General features: G+C 43.8%; 1 protein-coding gene across 2 annotated transcripts in view; it reads right to left on the bottom strand.

The window, feature by feature from the left end:
* rnf31 (ring finger protein 31) overlaps positions 1-20,584 on the bottom strand; it is a 75,011-nt gene that overhangs the window by 14,904 nt on the left and 39,523 nt on the right. The window contains exons 16-18 of one of the 2 annotated variants that reach the window (XM_086043404.1): positions 18,158-18,256; positions 17,983-18,072; positions 4,061-4,175 (exon numbers count right to left, since the gene is read on the bottom strand). In XM_086043404.1, coding sequence (XP_085899530.1) covers positions 4,061-4,175; positions 17,983-18,072; positions 18,158-18,256 — 304 coding nt within the window. The remainder of the gene's footprint in view (positions 1-4,060; positions 4,176-17,982; positions 18,073-18,157; positions 18,257-20,584) is intronic. The other variant, XR_015088414.1, reaches the window with a different exon arrangement.

Here is a 20,584-nt window from a genome sequence, read left to right as displayed (position 1 = left end):
GGTGCTCGAGAAGTGGAAGCTAATCGCTGGAATATTGTTGATGTTGGTCTGTTTCCTCTTGTCGATCGCGTGCTTGTTTCCACAGCCACATATGTCGTTTAACTTCTTCACACGTAAATAATTCAGCTTTTGTAATTCTAGATTAGGTTTGTTTCTTTTCTGTTTCTACACCAATTTGGTTTAGATTCTGTCTTTCCTTCCTTTTGTAGTCAGGACTTATTTTCGTTTATTGCGCTCATCTGTCTTTCTCCCAATTGGGCTGAGTTCCTTTGTTAATCTTTTACTGCGCTTCCATTGCATTTATTTCCGTTTAGTGTTTTTGTCTGTTCTGCCGGCGTCTAGCTTCCACTGCGCTCCGCCCATCCACTGATTTTTCGTGTTTTCGCGTCAGCCTTATGCTGATGTTGTTCTTCGTTTTAGTTTAGTTTTCCTTGCTCACGTTTGCGTGCTCCCTTGGTTTAATAAAGCATTGTATTTGTTCATAAGTTTTGTTTGGCTCCGCTTTGGGGTTTGGAGTTCTGGGCAAGTGATCGTGACAGAGCAACTCTGTCATTTTCAGTTGTCAAGTGGCAAAATGGCCGGTCCCTGAGATGGACAAAAACAGGTGGATTTTACTGCTTAACCCATTAAGGCCAGGGACGCACAACCGCGTTTCTACCACGAGAGCCGGGAGTGCTGTTGTGTCTTTCTACCCTTAAAGCTGGAAGAGCGTATATTTCATTTTCTTTTTTTTTTATCCAATTCTCAGTCTCTCAGCCAATGAAATGCATCAGAATATACATGTGACAGTGTCGTGAGCCCGCGAAGGATGTTCTGGAATTCTTTCGAGTCATAATGGCGGACGCTGTCGATCGCGGGAGCTCTGAAATGAGTAACGGCAGTAATGTAGACAACGCGTTTGTGGACTTTGAACCAGTCGAACGTGATATATGGTTAAGATATGTTTGAAGACAATGATAATATCAACATCGTTGTAACAGAATAGAGGATGGTAATTACCACTCTTTTTTTTTTTTTTTCAAAGTTAAAAATAGTGCTTTTCTTGCACTGACACTTTATTTTTATACCTTCGACTGAAACAGTAAAGATGAATAAACTCGGGCCTGTGTGAAAGCCACACGTCTAAGCTCTCAAATTCTTGTGGAATGATGTTTCTATCTGCTATAGGGGCTGAGATTAATTATTTTGTAGGTGAATTTCTGGGAAAACTTCAGGTTTTCAAGGGTAATTCCAAAGATGACCTTAGGTTTTGGGGAGCTGTTGAGCCGGGTGCTTTAGGCTTTAAAGAAGATACAGTGTGGAAGTATAAAATGGCTTATAAAGGACACAAGACATGTTGATTTAGTTGTGGTCTTAGGTCTAATAGTTGGCTACTGTGCTCTTTGTCAACACTCTGACAAGCCTCTCCAACCAGGCCTCTTCAATCTGTTTGGATGTATTTTCTCTGAAGGGGACAATTGTCAGTAATGTTCTTTAAAGTGCTGGGTACTACCTATCTTCCCCTTCTGATTATGAGCTCCAACAAGCTTGAGATTGAGGTTAAAGGTCGTATTGCTGCATCTTTATTCAAACAAGCTCTCAGCTTGGGCTGAATGATTTATTGTTTTGGGACCGAAATCGCGATTTCAAGATCGTCAAACGTGTGGTTCTTCCAAAGGGCTGTTATCCCCCATGCTCATCAATCAGCGGCATACTACTGTGGACCAGTCGCACTAATCAACGCCAAAGTGGCTCTGGCGTAAAAAGATAAAAAAAAGCAGCGCGGCCTTTATATCTTATGTAAGTCTGTGCAACCGCAGCAGCAAGGAGCTGCTTGATGCTGATCCTTTCCTCTGTGGTGACAAACTATCCTACTCAGAGCTGGGTAGTCCGTCCCTGGGCCGGACCGGTCCGACCCTCCGGCCCGGCCGGATGCCCATTTTTGGGGTGGAGAGGTGGAAGTTGACAAATTAAAAAAAATGGCTAGACTAAGCATAGCCAGAAGTGGATTTTAGTCCGGCCCACTAATCGGCCCTCATGTGTTTGACGTGGTCGCGAGGCAGCCAAATTTCATCTCAGCCTACTCAGTGAAAGGCTTTTTTTAAGCTTCTTTCTACTTCCGCATTGGCGCGAGCGATAACTGCCGCACTGATTCACGTGACCGACACATTGTGCTGTTGGCGACAGGTCTCTAGTCATCTCGGTCCCTTTATGGTTGTAGCTGGCACGATATCCATTGTTGTCACTGTCTTTTTGAAGCGACGCCCCCCGACTTGTTTCAAAACTTGTGTCCATGAGTATATTCAAGCTGCGCGCAGCACTGACTCAAGGATGACGCTGCCACATCAAGGTGGAGTTCATGCATTTCTTCTGGTGTCTTCTACTGCCGTAAATACGCCATAGCAAACCTGCTGTGTATAGTGGTTTGCTGGAATGCTTTTATTTTGAAGGCCGTGAACGAAGGGAAGTGTGAAAAATAAATAACTTTTCGAATGAGACTACTGGCCGTCTGTTGGACCCAAATAATTATACAATACGACAAAACCAACCCCGGGGCTCGCAATGGAAGTAATCACACGCAGTTGGTTAAGTAGTAAAGTACTAGTGGCGTATTTTGAAGCATGTCTACAGCGGGTTTGAATAGTAAATTAGACAGATAATGATCCTTAAAAAGCCTCTGCCGTTCGCATCCCTCCCGCGGCGGCATCAATCACAGACACTTCTTTTGGGAGGTGGGGGGGAGGTTGTTACGGCGCGGGGGGTGATAATTTTTATGAATAAGGGTGGGGGGTCGCGGCCGGAAGGGTACCCAAGTCAAGGGTGGAGGGTCGCGGTCGGACTAGCAAAAAAGGGTCAAGTGCCCAGCTCTGATTCCTACTAAAAAGTAGCGCTTTCACCGAGGAGGCGAATGAGGAGTCGCTAAGCATGCTAATTGCGGAGTCGGGAAAGACCCAAAATAAACGCTTAGGTGTACAGTAGAAGTTTTCACTGAAGTCTGGCTAGAACCGAGTTTCGTCCGGAGAGCCAGCAGCTATGAACTGAAAATGTGTATTACAATTAATACATCTAAACATAAGACGAAGGCTACATTAGCAATTTAGCACATGCTTGAACACCGGAAGACGCTATGGGAGACGTCAGCCATGACGAAGAGATTGATGTTAAAAGTATTAATACTATACTTGTAGTATCAATGTTATTTGCTTATATTCATACTATTTTGTACCACAGAGTACTGAGTTTTGAGATCTACACAGTAATAGGTCTCAAAATTATTTTGATTTAATTCAGCTTTCTAAAGGGATTTTCTAAAAATTTGTTAAATAGAGAAGCATGTTTACACGAAAATGCAAATTTTGAATGAAAAAGAGCAGAGAAAAGAATGAATATTTTACTGTTCGACTCTATAAATATTTTCCTTTTCACATTCAAATAACCCAATCAGAAATATTCCCATTATTATTTTTACAGTCACCATTATTGTATCAAATTATTCAATCAATACCATGATATGAATTTCAGGCCATATTGCTAACCCCTCAGTCTCTGTTTGAAGCAGTTAAGTGTCTACAAAGATTTGGGAACAATGTTTACATATAATCTTACATTTATGTACAAATAACATATACAAAAATTGGGGTTAAAAAATATTTGTGTATTTATTACATTTATATACTATGACACATAATTGCATATTGATACATGATGGCAAGTAGTACAGTAGGTCTTGCTTTACTTGAACCCTTTTCAAACCTGGAAGAAGGACAGCCTCCCTCATAAAACCTCTTTAGTGTACTTGCATTATTAAAATAATAGTTTTGATGTATGATATGATGTCATTTTCTGTAATATTCTAAAATGTTGTATGTTGTACTGTAAATGCACTGAAGCTTCATTTGCAGAAAATCTTAAATCAAACCGAAATCGCAATATCTGTCAGAAAAATCCCTATACAAAATTTTCCTAAAATCGCTCAATTCTACTCTCAGCTTTCGAGAACTTTGTTGATGATGAGTTACCAGGACGATGATGCATGTAAGAATAGTGTTAGTGTCTTTGTGTTTGTGTGTGTGACACGCACTAATGCCGTTATCTCGTAAGTAGCCAGCCAGGCCCTGTTTCTGATACTCGGGATCATTCTCTCTCTTCCACGACTGGTATTGTTCACAGGATAAACCAGCATGCTGAGATTCCCACTGCACACAAGAAAGAGAAACAGAAAAAAATATATGTCTAGGAACTGTTCCCACGAGCTTGATGAGATTCCTTTGTCCGTACGGTAAATTAGTGTAGGAAGCTGAGAGCTGAACTGCCTAAGCTGTTATTACAACTGCTTAGTATCTGATCACTACATACTGTAAATGAGACTTTGTTTTTCATTGTCTTACTCGGGACACCTCCTCTACTGCGGTAACTGCAGCACAGTGTTGGCTCAGACGTGCACTGAATCATCCCTTATTCATACTGTTATAAGATGTGACCGCTGGGGATTTTACCATAATGTACTGAACTCCTCCTCCACCTCGTTTGTTCACATTCATACACCATTAATCTATCTTCCTCACCTTTCATCCTCTCCCTAGTTTTTTTGTGTTTTGTCCCCAGTCTTTTTTTCTCTTGTGTAGTATATTTTTTTAATATCTTACATGTATGTAAAAAAGGGGGTATCACACTCCATCCATTATCTGTCGCTTATCCGAGGTCGATTCGCGGAGGCAGCAACGTAAATAAAAACTCACACAAGTCGATTGAATTTGCTCGTCTGTTTTCTTTTCCATCTCTGAAGTTCAGGAATCATACAATGATCAGATCTGGGCAGCTTTTCCATCCTCGCGAATGCTCTCACCCGAGACGGGCGAGGGCAAAAAACGGGCACGGTCTAACATGCAGCCCTCACATTTATAATGTCTTCAAAATCTAAACATAATGTGGGCTGGTCTCCAGCCTGGCTGGCTGTCTGTATGGCTGATCCTCTCCAGCTTGGTCAGATCAGGGCAAACTGACTAACACTTTTAACTGATTATGCGATGTCCGTAAATGTGTAATTGCCATATTGGTTTTTGTTAACCTGTTGGCTAATATAAAGCCATTCATATAGATTTAGATCCTTCACTACAGTAGCGGAGCCAGAGCGGGGGCAAGGGAGCGGTCGGGGGGTGCGAGTGTTGTCCAATACGTGTTTTACTTTCATAAAGGCCCATCGAGAATGCTCCACCCCCTCTGTGCTGATACCTACGCTCCGCCCCCTGTTCACTAGCTTTAGATGAACAATAGAATAACAAGACTTTATGTTTCTGAGGTGTAAATTACTCGAATCACGTTACTATAATTTTATATTTGCAGTACAATATAGTGTATATTTGAAGTAAGGCTTTTCAGGGGAAGTCTTTATACATACAAATGAATGTGTATGGGTGGAACATTGTAAACATGTTCCAGTTCATTGATTAGTCAATGTTTTGTGTAAGAGGCTCACACTGGCAGTTTCTGTTTGTGTGGTTTTTCATTCTTGGTTTCAATCAATACTGCTATGCAATTACAGTCATACCTATTTGTTGTGTTAAAATTCTGCAAAGATGCGTTTCTTGAGGGCATGTGGCTGGCGCATCTGCCTCACCGTCAAAGGTTCTGGGTTGGAATATTTCTGTGCAGTCTGTATATTGATTGATTGATTGATTGAACATTAATAGATTAGGATAAAAACAAAAAAATTGGAAGAAAGAAAGGAAATAAAAGAATAAAGAAGATAAATCATACATGACAAAGCAGATTCATCCGCACTTCACCTTGCGTCACTAAAATGGTTGACCAGCAAAAACAGTGGGACTGCAAACATACGTCCATCTCCTTTGAAGTCTGGCTACCAACTGGCGGGAAGTCAGGGCGGCAACCTACACATAGGCGGCAGCCTATGGCATCACTAGTTAGCGACACCTAGCTAAAGGACCCAGTACATTTGTTACAAAGTACAGGGTTTTTCCAACATTCAAAATTAAGAGGCGGCCACCTCCAGCTCATTGTGTGCCCGCCTCCAGCCAGCGCGATTGATATTGCTCACACAGCGCGATTGATGTCCCTCTGCGACAACTATACATATTTTAAGTACAGTTGCAGCGTTCGCCACTATGGAGGCGCTATATTAGGCCTGGCCAACCCACGAGCCACATGCGGCTCTTTGCCCGGCTTCATGCGGCTCTTTACGTTCTGAACTAGCAGCGCACCGTCAACCGCACTCATGTGTATGTGGTGAGGGGCATCACCACCGAAAAGAACTTTGCTAGGCGGCGCTGTTTGTACTCGGACGTCTGCCACAACGCCGCCGCCTGCGACTGCAAATCCCCTTGGGTTGAAACACTTTACGGCGATGCCGTTGTGACTTCAGAAAGCGTTGTCAATAGGAGAAGGGCTGGCAAGCGATTTAGCGCTATTTTGGCGGACTTATTTACAAGTCACTGCATGAGGGAAATGGAGGAAGCCTTGATAAGTAAAGTGCCTTTACTGTAACACTGAAAGATACAGCTTGTCTTCTCTTGATTTGACTTTTTTTCAAATGAGCAAAGACTGGGCTTTCTTTTGTAACAATGAAAGATACATTTTTTAAACCAGTAGGAGAAGACTCACTTTTTACTTCCTGGTCAGCCATAATGTCAGCACTTCCAAATATGGGCACGCTGTTACGTGTATGATAAAGGGCTTGTCCGAATGCGGCAATTGAACAGATTACGTTCAGCAAGTGAGGTACCAGCTACGTGCATCTCACGCATGCACATGAGGTCGAGGGAAAAAACATTGAGTACTGCTGCCTGCCGAGTTAAAATGGGAGGGAAAAAAATGAGCATAACAAAAATATGAAGTTCAACACAGGAGGTTTTAAAGTTTTTGTTGAATGTAACCCCCACTGCCCCCAAAAAACAAACAACAAAAACAAAACAGCAACACCCCCACAAATACACAGCTAAGATAGCATATCTTGTGAGCTCATATGATGGTCTATTTTATGTGCATCCATATGTATAATTTGGCTCTTTGCAGTAACACTTTAAAAATGTGGCGTTAGTGTTAATAAATGAATGCTTTAACGTGATAATAGTCATTGGAACTCTTAACTTAAAGTCAGAGCTGGGCACTTGACCCTTTTTTGCCGGTCCGGCCGCGACCCTACGCCTTTGACCTGGGTATCCTTCCGGCCGCGACCCCCCGCCCTTATTCATAAAAATGATCACCCCTCTGTCCGAAACGTTCAAAAGCTGTTTTGCTTCCGTGACTACCAGCACACTGTCTACTCCTTTGTGTCTGCACCGGGGGTACAAGTTCAGTTGACCATCCGCAGCAAATCTCTAATAAAAAATGATCAAACGTCATGCTCATAGCTAACTACTAAAGCATTCGCTCTCACACCCCATATCTCCACACAATAAGTCAGATATGGCAGTAATAATGAACAGTATAATGGTTAAAAAAATGGCTGGACTAAGCATGGCCGGGAGTGGATTTTAGTCCGTCCCACTAATCAGTCCTCATGCGTTTGACGTGGTCGCAAGGCGGCCAAATTTCATCTCTGTCTACTCAGTGAAAGGCTTCTTTTTAGGCTTCTTTCTACTGACGCGTTGGCGCGAGCGACAACTGCCGCATTGATTCACGTGGCCGACACATTGTGCTGTTGCCCATCAGGAATTGTTGCTGCACTGATTGGTCCATTAAGTCACATGTTGCGGTGACATACAGTTTCCCACACGGAGAGGAGAGAGAGGATGCAGCACGCAGCTCGTTGCTGCTGCAAAAGCAAACTAGTTTGGCAATAAAATTAAATGCATGGTCTAGTCATCTCGGTCCCTTTATGGTTGTAGCAGGCACGATATGCATTGTTGTCGTTGTCTTTTTGAAGCGCCACCCCCGACATGGAACTTAACGGGTGTCTGGGAGTATATTAAGCTGCGCGCAGCACTCAAGTATGACCCCGCCTACATCAAGGTGGAGTTCATGCATTTCTTCTGGTGTCTTCTACTTCCGGAAATACGCCGTAGCAAACCTGCTGTGTATAGTGGTTTGCTGGAATGCTTTTATTTTGAAGGCCATGAACGAAGGGAAGTGTGGAAAATAAATAACTTGTTGAATGCGACTTCTGGCCGTCTGTTGGACCCAAATAATTATACAATACGACAAAACCTACCCCGGGGCTCGCAATGGAAGTAAGCACACGCAGTTGGGTAAGTAGTAAAGTACTACTGCCGCATTTGAAGCGTGCCCACAGTGGGTTCGAATAGTAAATTAGCCAGCTAATGATCCTTAAAAAGCCTCTGCCGTTAGCATCTGTCCCGCGCTGGCGTCAATCACGGACACTTTTTTTGGGAGGGGGCCGGAGGGCGGAATGGGGCGTTGGGTGATAATTTTTATGAATAAGGGCGGGGATCGCGGCCGGAAGGGTACCCAGGTCAAGGGTGGAGGGTCACGGCCAGACCGACAAAAAAGCGTCAAGTGCCCAGCTCTGGATAAAAGATATAAAGGTTTTATAAAGGATAGCAATAATTGCTATAAAATACAGAGATGATCAAAGTCGCAGTAAATCTCTAATCAGAAATTATCAAACGTCATGTGCATACTTAACTACCAGAGCACTTGACCCTTTTTTGCCGGTCCGGCCGTGACCCTCCACCTTGACCTGGGTCCCCTTCCGGCCTCGACCCCCCCCCGTATTCATATAAATTATCACCCCCCGACCCGTTACGCCCCCCCCAAAAAGTGCATGACGCCGCCACGACAGAGATGTTAACGGAAACGGTTTATTTAAAGGCCATTAGCTGGCTAATTTACTATTCAAACATGCTGTAGAGATGCTTCAAACGCGCCAGTAGTACTTACCCTGCTGCGTGTGCTTACTTACATTGTGAACGTCGAGCATTGCCGGCATCATCCTTGAGTGCTGCGCGTAGCTTGACTATACTCGTGGACACAAGTTGTTTTGAAAAAGTTACGTTCCAAGTCGGGGGGCGTCGCTTCAAAAAGACAGTGACAACAATGGATATCATGCCTGCTACAACCACAAAGGGACCAAGATGACTAGACGATGCATTTAATTTTATTGGGGAAACGATCTGGAAGGTGGCGGCTAAGGGGGAACGTGGGTGTGTAGCTTCTTTTTACACATACACCGCTGCCTAGTTTGCTTTGCAGCAGCAACGAGCTGTGTGGTGCATTCTCTCCTCCGTGTGGGAAACTGTATGTCATCGCAACAGCCTAAAAAGAAGCCTTTCACTGAGTAGGCTGAGATGAAATTTGGCCACCTCGCGAGCACGTCACACGCATGAGGGCCGATTAGTGGGCCGGACTAAAATCCACTTCCGGCCATGCTTAGTCCAGCCATTTTTAAAAAATTTGTCAGCCCCCACCCACCGCCCCAAAAATGGGTATCCGGCCGGGCCGGAGGGTCCGACTGGTCCGGCCCCGGGACGGACTGCCCAGCTCTGCTAACTACTTTAAAGCAGTGGCTCTCACATTTCCGGCCTCTAATTGGAAGGCAAGCAGGCTTACAATTACTTAAAAAAACAAATTAGAGCTATGCCATACAGAGATGTACAATGTACAACTGATAAACTAAATCAATAAAGAGAAAGTCCTGTAACTGTCCACCTCACAGATAAGACATGACTTGTCAACAAGTCTTTTCAGGGTGTTTGTCTTTGTCTTGACCATCACGCGCCTCACGCGCCCTTGTGCATCAGCAATAATACGAGTCACTCTTCCCAGCAACCATGAGCCACCTGGGCGCTGATTCATCCATGATCATGACAATGTCTCCAGTAAGACAGGTTCTTCTTGAGTTGCGTCCACTTTTGACGTTCTTGTAAGAGCGGGAGGTACTCACGCACCCATCGCTTCCAGAATAAATCTGCTAGGTATTGAATCTGCTTCCATCTTTTGCATGTATATGAGTCCTCTTTACTGAAATATCCAGGCGGCATCAGAGGATGTGTCTTCATCAGTAATAAGTGATTTGGAGTTAATGCTTCGAGGTCTGCGGGATCGTTTGTTGTTGTTGTGAGCAGTCTGTCATTCAGTATGTATTCCACTTCACACAGCAATGTTTACAGACACTCATCATTGATGGTTTGTTCCTTGAGCACAGACCTCATTACCTCTCTTACAGAATGGATCTGTCTTTCCCACATTCCCCCGAAATGGGAGGCAGCAGGTGGGTTAAAAATCCACTGGATTCCTCTTTGCATTAGTGCGTCTGGGATCTTTGATTGATTCCATTGCTGAATAGACTCTTAGCTCACGCTCAGTGGCTACAAAGTTAGTCCCATTGTCTGAATGCATAACTTCTACTTGCCCTCTTCTGCACAGGAAACGACGGATTGCATTCACACATGAGTCAGTGTCCAGCGAGTGAGCAACTTCAATGTGCACTGCTCGCGTAGTGAGACAAGTGAAAAGAACGCCATACCTTTTGACATGGGTGCGGCCCTGTTTCACGTCGAACGGACCGAAATAGTCCACCCCTACGTTTGAGAAAGGGGGTTTGTCAGGAACTATTCTGTCTGGAGGAAGGTTTTCCATCTTTTGTTGAAGGGTCTTGCCTTTTACTTTTCTGCAGACCACGCACTTTGATAAAAACCTCCTCACCATTGAGTTCGTTGAAGGTATCCAAAACCATTGACGTCCTTTTGAGAGCATGTAGTTTCGTCCACGGTGTCCAATCATTTCATGAGTGTCTCTCAGGATCAATGTGGTGATGTGTGAGTCCTTTGGGATGATGACTGAATGCTTCATATGCTCTGGCATAGCAGATGCAATACAGTGTCTGGCTGTTGGGGTCTGTCTGTAAATCCATCTTGGCTTCTCTGCAGCTCTGTAGCAGAATATCCTTTAATCTGAGAATCAAGGCGACGGCCCGCTTCAACCTGTACCAGCTCAAATAGTAGTTGATCAACTTATTCACGGTTTCTCTGTCTTCAACTGCATGTGTGAGATCTACGTGTCTCACCTCGCTGTCTTCTTTGTTCGTCACTTGATCAGGTTTGTTCGTCCATTGGTTTTCTGGTTCTCCTAGGAAAGCTGGACCATGAAACCAGCTCGGGTTGTTCATAAACTTGGTGGGGGGTAGCCCTCTGGACGCACAATCGGATGGGGAGGTATTGACATGCCTCCATTGGTGCAGCTTTGTAGCTGCTCTGATAGTAGCGACGTGGTTGGCTAGGAAGGTCTTGAGACGGAGGGCTTCATTCTCTATATATTTCAACACTGTTATGTTGTCAGTCCAGAATGTTGAATCATGCAAAGCCATCTGAAGTTCTCGTCTTAACACCTTTTCTATGTTGACAGACACAACAGCTGCTGTCAATTCCATTCGTGGAATGGTTGTTTGCTTTATTGGGGCTATGCGTTATCTTACCGTCATGAATGCGCAGTGGACCCGTCCATCTTCGCTAGTTAGTCTGAAGTAAGAGGCTGTTCCATAATCATTCTCGGATGCATCAGAAAAGTGATGAAGCTGGGCTTCTATGACTGGTACAAAGTCCACTGGTCTCATACATCTGGCGATTTTCACATCTGACAGTTGGTGAAGCTGAGTCCGCTGATAGTGTAGTGGTACACACGCCTGAGTTGTGTGCGGGCAGCGTGGGATCGATTCCCGCTCAGTGACAGTGTCTATGTGTGCCCTGCGACTGGCTGGCGACCAGTTCGGGGTGTAGTCTGCCTTCGCCCATTGACGGCTGGGATAGGCTCCAGCAACTCCCCGCGACCCTATGTAGGATAAGCGGTTTGGAAGATGACATGACATGACATGACAGTTGGTGAAGCTCTTGTAGCCACTTGTTGCACCTTTGTGATAGCTGTTCTGGAATTTCATTGTCCGACGCGAGGCCTTCCTTGCACAGCTGTTGCATGACCATCTTGGCTGGGAGGATGGCCGGGGCGAGGAAACCAAGTGGATCGTAAATCGAGCTTGTGACTGAGAGGATTCCTCGTCTTGTGACGGGTCTGTCTTTTAGATTGATCCTGAATTTGAACTAATCTGACTCGATGGACCACAACACTCCTAAGGCCCTTTCCACAAGAAGAGCATCGTGGGTCAGGTCCAGGTCTCTCAGCTTATTTGCTCTCTCGCTTTCTGGAACAGATGCAAGCAGTTTACGACTATTACTTGCCCATTTTGTCAAGCGAAAACCTCCGTCGGCATACATCTCTGTGAGGTCTTCTCTCAGGTGGATAGCTTTTGGGTTTCGGTGGCTTCTAACTTTAAACAGTCGTCTACGTCAAGGTTTTTGAGGACTGTATCCACAACCTCAGGGGGAACCTGTCCTTTGAAGAACGAACGTGGCGCAGCTCGGTGAATAGGTTGCGCCGAAGAGGTGTTCGATCATCTTGTACTCAGTGACATCCTGGGTGAGTTCTCCCTCAGGCCACCACAGGAAACGCACGAGGTTGGTGTCTTCTTCAGGAGCACGCACTTGATTGTATATCTTTTCGATACCATCGATATCGGCGATTGGCTCTTGTCTGAAGCGAGTCAAGACTCCGATCAAGGTGTTCGTTAAGTCTGGTCCTTGAAGTTCGTTGTTCAATGAGTCTCCTTGATGGCTGGCCGCGCAGTCAAAAATCACACGGAGCTTTTTCTTTTGCGGGTGGAGTACCCCGTGGTGAGGAAGGTACCATACTAGGCCGTCCTAGCGGCACGGCTGTCTTTGTGGTATTTTCATTGCGTATCCTGTGTTCACCATTTCGCTCATGAAGCTGGTGTACTCAGCATGAAGTTCAGGATTCTTCTTCAATTTAGTTTTGAGGTTTTGTGCTCGTTGCACGACAGCACTTCGGTTGTTTGGCATTTGCTTTCTTCAGCGGTAGATGTATGTAGCAATGTCCATCCATGTGGCAAGCAGAGCCTGAAACGAATTCCAGAAATCGGTTATCCTATTGTGACATCTATGACTTGTCGTCGCACTTCCGCTCTGGAAAGTCGTCGTTATTGAAGAAGCAGTTGTTGTATATTCTCGTTGTCCACAGCAACTCTGTTCACTGGATGTTCATTACTGTCAGCTGTGGTGTTGTTAGGCTTCTCGAGTGGGCCGTTCAGAATCCAACCAAGTGGAGTTTTGACTGCATATGGTCCGCTGGCTTGGCTATTGATTACTTTCCATGGCTCCTGTAGCTTGTGTTCTCTTGCTCCAATGAGGAGTTCTACTTCGGCGTAATACGGGGTACCTGACTTCGCTTAGGTATGGCCATTTGTCAATGTCTTTTTGTTGTGGAAAATTCTTTGTGGAGACTGGGATGCTCCTTTGTGTGAACACTTCGGACAGTTCAATTAAGTTATTCTCTTCCAACCCACTGACCTCCAAGTCAGTAAGAATATAGCTCTCCACTCGCTTCTTTGCGGTAATGGTGCTTAAAAGTAGCTCCATCCTTCTCCCCTGGACATTCAGCCGCTCAGCCAGTGTCTGTGTACCAAACGTTGCACTGCTGCCCGGGCCCATGAATGCATACACCTCCAAAGTCGCATACACAATGCAACTTTGTTGCTCTGTTTGCTTTTAACGTTGACGGGCACAATAGCGAACGTGCAATCGTCTCCGGCCACAGTGCAGCCGCTTGTCTCTTCGTGTTGGGGAGGCTCTGCACTGGCTCCATTTTCTTGGTAGTTGAGGACATCTTCTGAAGCAACTTCACCTGTCTTCTCTTTTCCTTTGTCTTGCTTTACAAAATGTAGCACACTGGGATGCTTCAGAGAACAGTGTTCACACGTCATTTTCTTCTCACACTCCTTCGAAAGGTGACCTTTCACCAAGCAGCCGAAACAGAAGCCGTTTTTCTTTAGGAACTCCACTCTTTCTTTATGTGTTTTTTCTCTCAATTTATGACACTCTTCCATTGTGTGTCCCTTCTTACAGAAAACACATGGCTTTGTGAAGGCCCGGTTGAAGGATGAAGCATCATTCTTTGACTTTGATGACTTGCTTTGTTCATCATCAACTTGTTCGCCGTTGGTTGCAAAGCTGCTTCCCCGCTTTGTGTCCTTTTGTTTGGGGGGCTTCTTAGTTCTTAGTGTCCTTCTTTTCAGCTGCTGTGCTGTCGAGGTCTCCGAAAAGAGGATCAGACGTGATCTTAGCTTGGCGCTCGATGAAGTGCACTAGGTCTGTAAACTTGGCTCGTGTACCACGCCATTCTTGTAGGTCATATGCATGGACTCTCCACTTTTACCTCACTTAGAATGGCAGTTTGGCAATGACTGCCCTCATCGTTGTTGGATTGTCCATTTCTTCCATATAATCCACATCTTCCATAGCGTTGCGACAGCTCACCGGAAACACTGAGAACGCGGTCAAAGCCTTCCCATCTTCTGTTATTATCAACGGCCACTTGCAAGCCTTGTTTATTAAAGCTATGGCGATTTTCAGCCAGTCTCCTTACCTGTCGTGAAGCAGCCTCACCGCCTCTTCATAACCGCACGCAGCAGTCATATGTTGGCAGCTCTTCACGAGGTCCCGAGGCTCACCTCTGGTATACTAGTCTAAGTATGGTTTATCTGTGTTGCTGTCGGCTCGAGCATCAATAGTATGATTAAAGGCTCTCATAAAGGATCTGAACCCTAGTGGTTCTCCACTGAACACTGGCACTTCTCTTTGTGGCAAGCGAAACAGTTCGTGGTTTTTAGCGAGCATTCCAGTAACGTCAGTCTGTCGTTGCATGGGCTGATGCATATCTGCTGCACTGTCATTACGTCATGGACTATCATGTTGTAATTGCTGTTCATTACTTGGTTCTTTTTTGCGTCTCAACAGCTGGGGTGTATCTCTTTGCTTGGGAATAGCACCAGGTGGCAAGGCCAAGCTGCTTTTACTTTGAAACATTGATGTCTTTCTTTGTGGCTTGGTGTGTGGGTTATATGCAAGCCCATATCCACCTAATAGCTCATCTTTTGCGTGGCAAGGCATGCTTACAGCAGACTTTCTTTGCTGCTCTTCACATTCCTCATACACCTTGATCTTGGCATTGGTAGCAGCTAAAACTGTTTAGTTTTCCAACTGTTCCCATTCAGCTTTTAAGATGTGCTTTTCTTTCTAGTGTTTGCCTTTCTTTTAGGGCTTGCTGCTTGTGCCATTAATGCAGCTCGGTTGGCTTGCCCTTTTAAACGTGCTGAGGATGTAGTAGAAGAAAGCTTTGGTGTTCTAGATGTCACTTTTGATAGACCAGTGTTTGGCACACTATCTTCTGCAGTCACCTCATTGTTATTTTTTGCAGTCTGAATCCATGCTTCCATGTTGTTTATAAATTGGTGGCATGCCTCAGCCTTAGGCATAAACCAGAAATCTTGATCTGCATCCCTTTCATCAGGTTTGAGATATGACAGCACTTCATAGTTAATTTGATTGAATTCATAAACCACATTCTATTAATTCCTTTTGCACAACATTTATATCAGGCACATTTTCCTCTTCATTTCCTATAGCAGGTTTTATTTCATTGGATTTCTTTGTTAACTGTCTCAGCTTTCCTCTACGTGCATTAATAAGGCCATTTATTTTGTCTTCTAATGCTTTAGGTGTGATCTCCCTCTTGCGGCCTGAATGGGTTGTTGCACCCTGAGCTCCTTCCTCTAGCTTAAGTCTCATTGACGAGCATTTTGCCGCTGGCTTCCATTGTTCATTAACAGATGTTTGCGCGACACAGTGCGTTCTTGAGTTTAGCTAGTGACGATTGGTCCACTTTAGATCCACGGTAGGCTGAAAACGTGACGTATTGGGGTCATCGAGGGCACACGCTAATTGTTGCTATCTCCATGCTCTTCTGCATCGGGCTTCGTTGATTAGCTTTTCCAGTAGCTGTTTTCTTCACAGTTAGCAGCGTTGTCTTCTTCTAGCCAGTTTTTGACTAATGTAATGGCAGAAATTCAGTTTTACCGTCAGCCTTTGTTCATCAATGTGGGCAGTCTATGGTACGGTTCTGATTCGTCCATAGCCGCACATCTTTTTATCCACAGGTTTCATATTCATTCAAGTACTCACACGGACTAAAAGGAACTTTTTATCTTCTTGTATTGAAGGTTTTGCAATCCAACAAAGTGAGCAATGTCGTTCAGTACAAAGGGAGGATAACATGTAATTAAACTACTGAAACGTTCAAAAGCTGTTTTGCTCCGTTACTACCACCACACTGTTCAATGTCCACTCCTTTGTGTCTGCACTCTGCGCAGGGGGTACGAGTTCAGTAGCGCATGCGCAGTAATTCTCTAATCAGAAATTATCAAACGTCATGCGCATAGCTATGGCGTTAGATCGATGCCACAATTACGTAAGCTTAATGTCAAATACCGCGTACAAAAATGTGTTTCGCGTGTATGTAATGTGAATTACCACATGCAAAAGTGTCTTGCGTGTACAAAAAGCATGTTTGGTGCGTTCAAAAGCTGTTTCGCGTGTACAAAACCGTCCTCGTGCACGCACAAGATAGTTTTTTTACGCTTGCTTCCTTCTCTCTACTACAAGTACAATACGCTAATTCACGCTTGAGATTTAGGTGTTATATTTGTGCCACTGTTCTTAACCAATCAGGAGTCGGACAGTAGGGCTAATTCTGATTTGCTGTATACTATACAACTGTAACTAAGAAAAAAAGAAAAAGAAAAAAAACTGCTGGTGTCTCAAGGGACAATTACGTTAAACCAAACAAAGATACTTAGAAAAAAATATTTTTTAATTATTACCACAACAATATACCACACCCTTCCATCGGCTGTTTGTGTTTGAGGCTTCCTGGATGTCGTACTTTCTGCTGTAAAATTCGATTGGATAGAAAACAGCCAATAGGAATTAGCCCCATTGTCCGACTCCTGATTGGTTAAGAATTGTGGCACAATTAGAACACCTGAATCGCAACCGTGAATCAGCGTATTGTACGCGTAGTAGCGAGAAGCAAGCGTAAAAAACTGTCTTGTGCGTGCTTGGGGACGGATTTGTACACACGAAACACAGTTTTGAACGAACAAAACATGCTTTTTGTACGTGGTCTTTCACATTACATAGACGCGAGACTCTTTTGTACATTGTATTTCACATTACATATGCACGAAACACATTTTTGTACGCGGTATTTGACATTACGCTTACGTAATTGTGGCATCGATCTAACCCCATACATAGCTAACTACTTTAAAGCACTCGCTCTCACACCCCATATCTCCACACAATAAGTCAGATATGGCAGTAATAATGAACAGCATAATTTACATAATGATTCCTTTTTTAGGAGATCTTTGGTTTTATAAAGGATAGCTATAATTTTAGATATTTTACTTACTTTACTTGACATTTTCTAGTTGAGATTTCCAGCATAATTTTGCATCAATAACGCCAAGAAATGTAATTTCCCATTTTCCACATTGATCATCATGCCAGGGGAACTCAATGCCTAATAGAATGAAGGGAAATGAATCTCCATTGGTGTGATGCTTTAAAGACGGCTAAAAACGGATGGATTTTGCTGCCTAACTCATATTCCACAAACACAATATTAATCAGAATGCCATTTTTCAACTAGTGGGCCTGCTGGGAAAATATTCTTGAAAGAAATGAGTTTGGGTTGATTTCCCCTTTAAAGACCTTAAAAAAATTAGGTGCCATAAATGCTATAAACACATGCCCAATAGAGTATTTAATAGGGTATTTCTATATCATGAATATCATTTATTGCAAGGGAAGTCTGGAACATAACCCCCGCGATGGAGAGGGGAGTACTGTACTGAATCATGCCAACGCAAACCAAACCTGTGAATCACTTATAGCAAAGGTTTTTACAGCTCTAGTGGAACTGCCTATTTTTTTTTTTTTTTCTGAGAAAATTATTTAAGTAGATGAAGCAACTGGAGATTAACTGAGGAATGGACAGCCCTATTACGAATGGAGGCCACAATATTAGGAAATATATACTGTATGGCAGCTTCGGGTATGAAGTAAGAAAGATCAACTTTAGTGTTCCAAAAAGACAAACTTTCGATTTAATACTTACAGGCTTTTTGCACTGAGCACAAAAACTGTTGCGACACTGAAAACACGTGACTTTAAGCTGATCTCCATCGTAGATGAACCCATACGAACACTGTAAAGAAGAGAGATCATGATGTCGATGGTACTTTTTTCCCCCCACTAAACATTGAGTTCATCATGACTCTTGAAGAACTTACATGGCAACACCACAGGAACTTTGGGTCCTTAATAAGGGCCTGCTCTGTCAGCTTCTTATGGAAGAGCTCATATACTTCGGGTTCCAGACATTCTCTCAGCTGAAATACACATTTATAGTCACAGACACAGGATATGGAAATGTGAACATATACTGTAAACATAATACAAATGAGAAAATATTGTAGTGATAATGTTTTTTTTAACAATAATGTTGAAATAGCCATGTACCTACTAAGGTGTAGCCTGTATATTTGGAAGGGTGTGTTACAACTATAAAGAAATAATTTAGTTCCTCTAACGGGATGCTATTCAGGATTCTGACTGTTCTTGCATCACTGCACCTGTATTCGCGTAACCATACAGTAGGTGCTGTAGTATTGAGAAGGTTTTTTTCCCCAGATAAAGTGGGTCTGAGGATAAGAAAATCCTGTTCGTATCGTGTAGTTGTCACATCTTTTTGGCGACAGGGTAAACTCTCATTTGTATTCTTTTTCATAGCGATAGCCTTCAACGTGCTAGTGAGCTAGACGCTTGTGAATCACCAGCGGTGTGGAGCCAATCTGAAAGTATTCGTGTTACATCGCCAGTGTAGGAACGGAACTCGTTCATAAAATTCACATTTTATGAGAAGTATATATATATATATATATATATATATATATATATATATATATATGAGGAGAGTTCATCCTCCCGTTTTTAGCCACGGCTGACCTGTTTTCTGAAGCTGAGCCGTGATTGGTCGTTACCTGAGCCCTGAGCAGTTGTGATGTCATGATGTCCCCTTGAGCTAGCTAAAAACGGGTGGATTTTGCTGCTTAACTCATATTCCACAAACGCAATATTAATCAGAATGCCGTGTTTCAACTAGAGGTCCTGCTGGGAACATATTCTTGAAAAAAATATTTTTGGGTTGATTTCCACTTTAAGAGAGGAAAAAAAATACAAACCTACACATGGCCCTGTGTGGAAAAAGTGATTGGCCCCTAAACCTAATAACTGGCTGAGACACCCTCAGCAGGAACAACAAAAATCTAATGCTTTCTATAACTGGCATTATATCTTTGTGGATATATTTTGGCCCACCTTGCAGAATTGCGTTAATTCAGCAAAAATGAAGGGTTAGGAGCATTAACGGCCTTTTAAAGGTTTTGTCATAAGGCCTAGATACACCGATCCGACGTCGGACGTCGATAAGCGTCGGATTGTGCCATCTGATTGATATAGCTAACACCGTCGTAACATCGGACCCCGTCAGGAAGCGCCTGGTGGACGTTTCAACATGTTGAATCGGCGTTGTGAGTCCGCACATTTGGCCTCTCTGATCTGGCAAATCAGCGCACCGAGCAATAACAGCAAGTGACAAATGCAGATAAACAGTGAGCACACCTTTGCTGCCTTAATCTTACAAGTACAAGAGCAAGAGTTGACAATGTAAATATTTCACGATACTGTGTCAAGAGCATGAGGGTTTGCTTCACGTGGGAGTTCATTGTGAACGAAAAATATAGTTGAATGCACTGTTTACGTTTTTATAATCCGCCCCCGGCCAATAGCTTCCCGGTTGGCTTTTTCTAACCATGAGGAATAGTGACTACTGCCACCGATGGTATGGAGGGGTACTACATCTCACGCATGTGCAGAAGTTACTTTAATGGTCAGCGTCGCTCTCTGTTGTTGCGGTGTATTTTTCCAGTGCGACATGCCGACAGTAGGTCCGACGCCACAGGGGGTAAACATCGGTCCTAGTTGGCCAATATCGGATTGGTCAATGTAGGCCAATAGCGTTGCTTGAGACCACGTCCAAACATTGTCCCTCATGTTGGGTTGCCAACCATCCCATAAATTTTATGGGATAAAATATGGAATCATTCCATATTTGGTCGTTAGATGTTATGGCCCGTATTGAACCAATACGAGATGCGATTTGTGCCGTATGTCCAATGTCCGTCACAGGAAATATTCAGGGAAGCAAAATGGTCATGGCGTGATATATAGGAGCCTCACAAATAGTAGGATGGTCATGATCAGCCTTCACGAGAGAGACAGTTAAAGCTTGATGATGTCATCTATGTGAGGAACTTCAGCAGTAACAATAACTACTCTGTTGTTCAATTCAGTTCCTAAACAAATCAGACCAGCTTCCTATGTGGTCCATTTGACAGATGCATATGATTTCTGTAGACATCAGGACCACCTGTGCTGCATCAATAACACAGGTCCACAGGAAAATGGTTCCCCTGACCATCCTATGGTGTGACAAGCTGTAGCGGAAACATGCATTAAAGACTGAACCACAGAGTGACTCTGAGGAGGAGCAGTCTGTTACCAGAAAAGGATTAGCTGACTTACACAGTCACAAAGAACGCTGTCATGCTCCCAGCACCTGATCCAGGGCCACTCAAAACACCCTAACAAGTGGCACC

The sequence above is a fragment of the Filicampus tigris genome, chromosome 10, assembly GCF_054856515.1.
Source record: "Filicampus tigris isolate MCC_2025a chromosome 10, RoL_Ftig_1.0, whole genome shotgun sequence".
NCBI classification, from domain to species: Eukaryota; Metazoa; Chordata; class Actinopteri; order Syngnathiformes; family Syngnathidae; genus Filicampus; species Filicampus tigris.
This window is presented reverse-complemented; position numbering and strand designations above follow the sequence as displayed.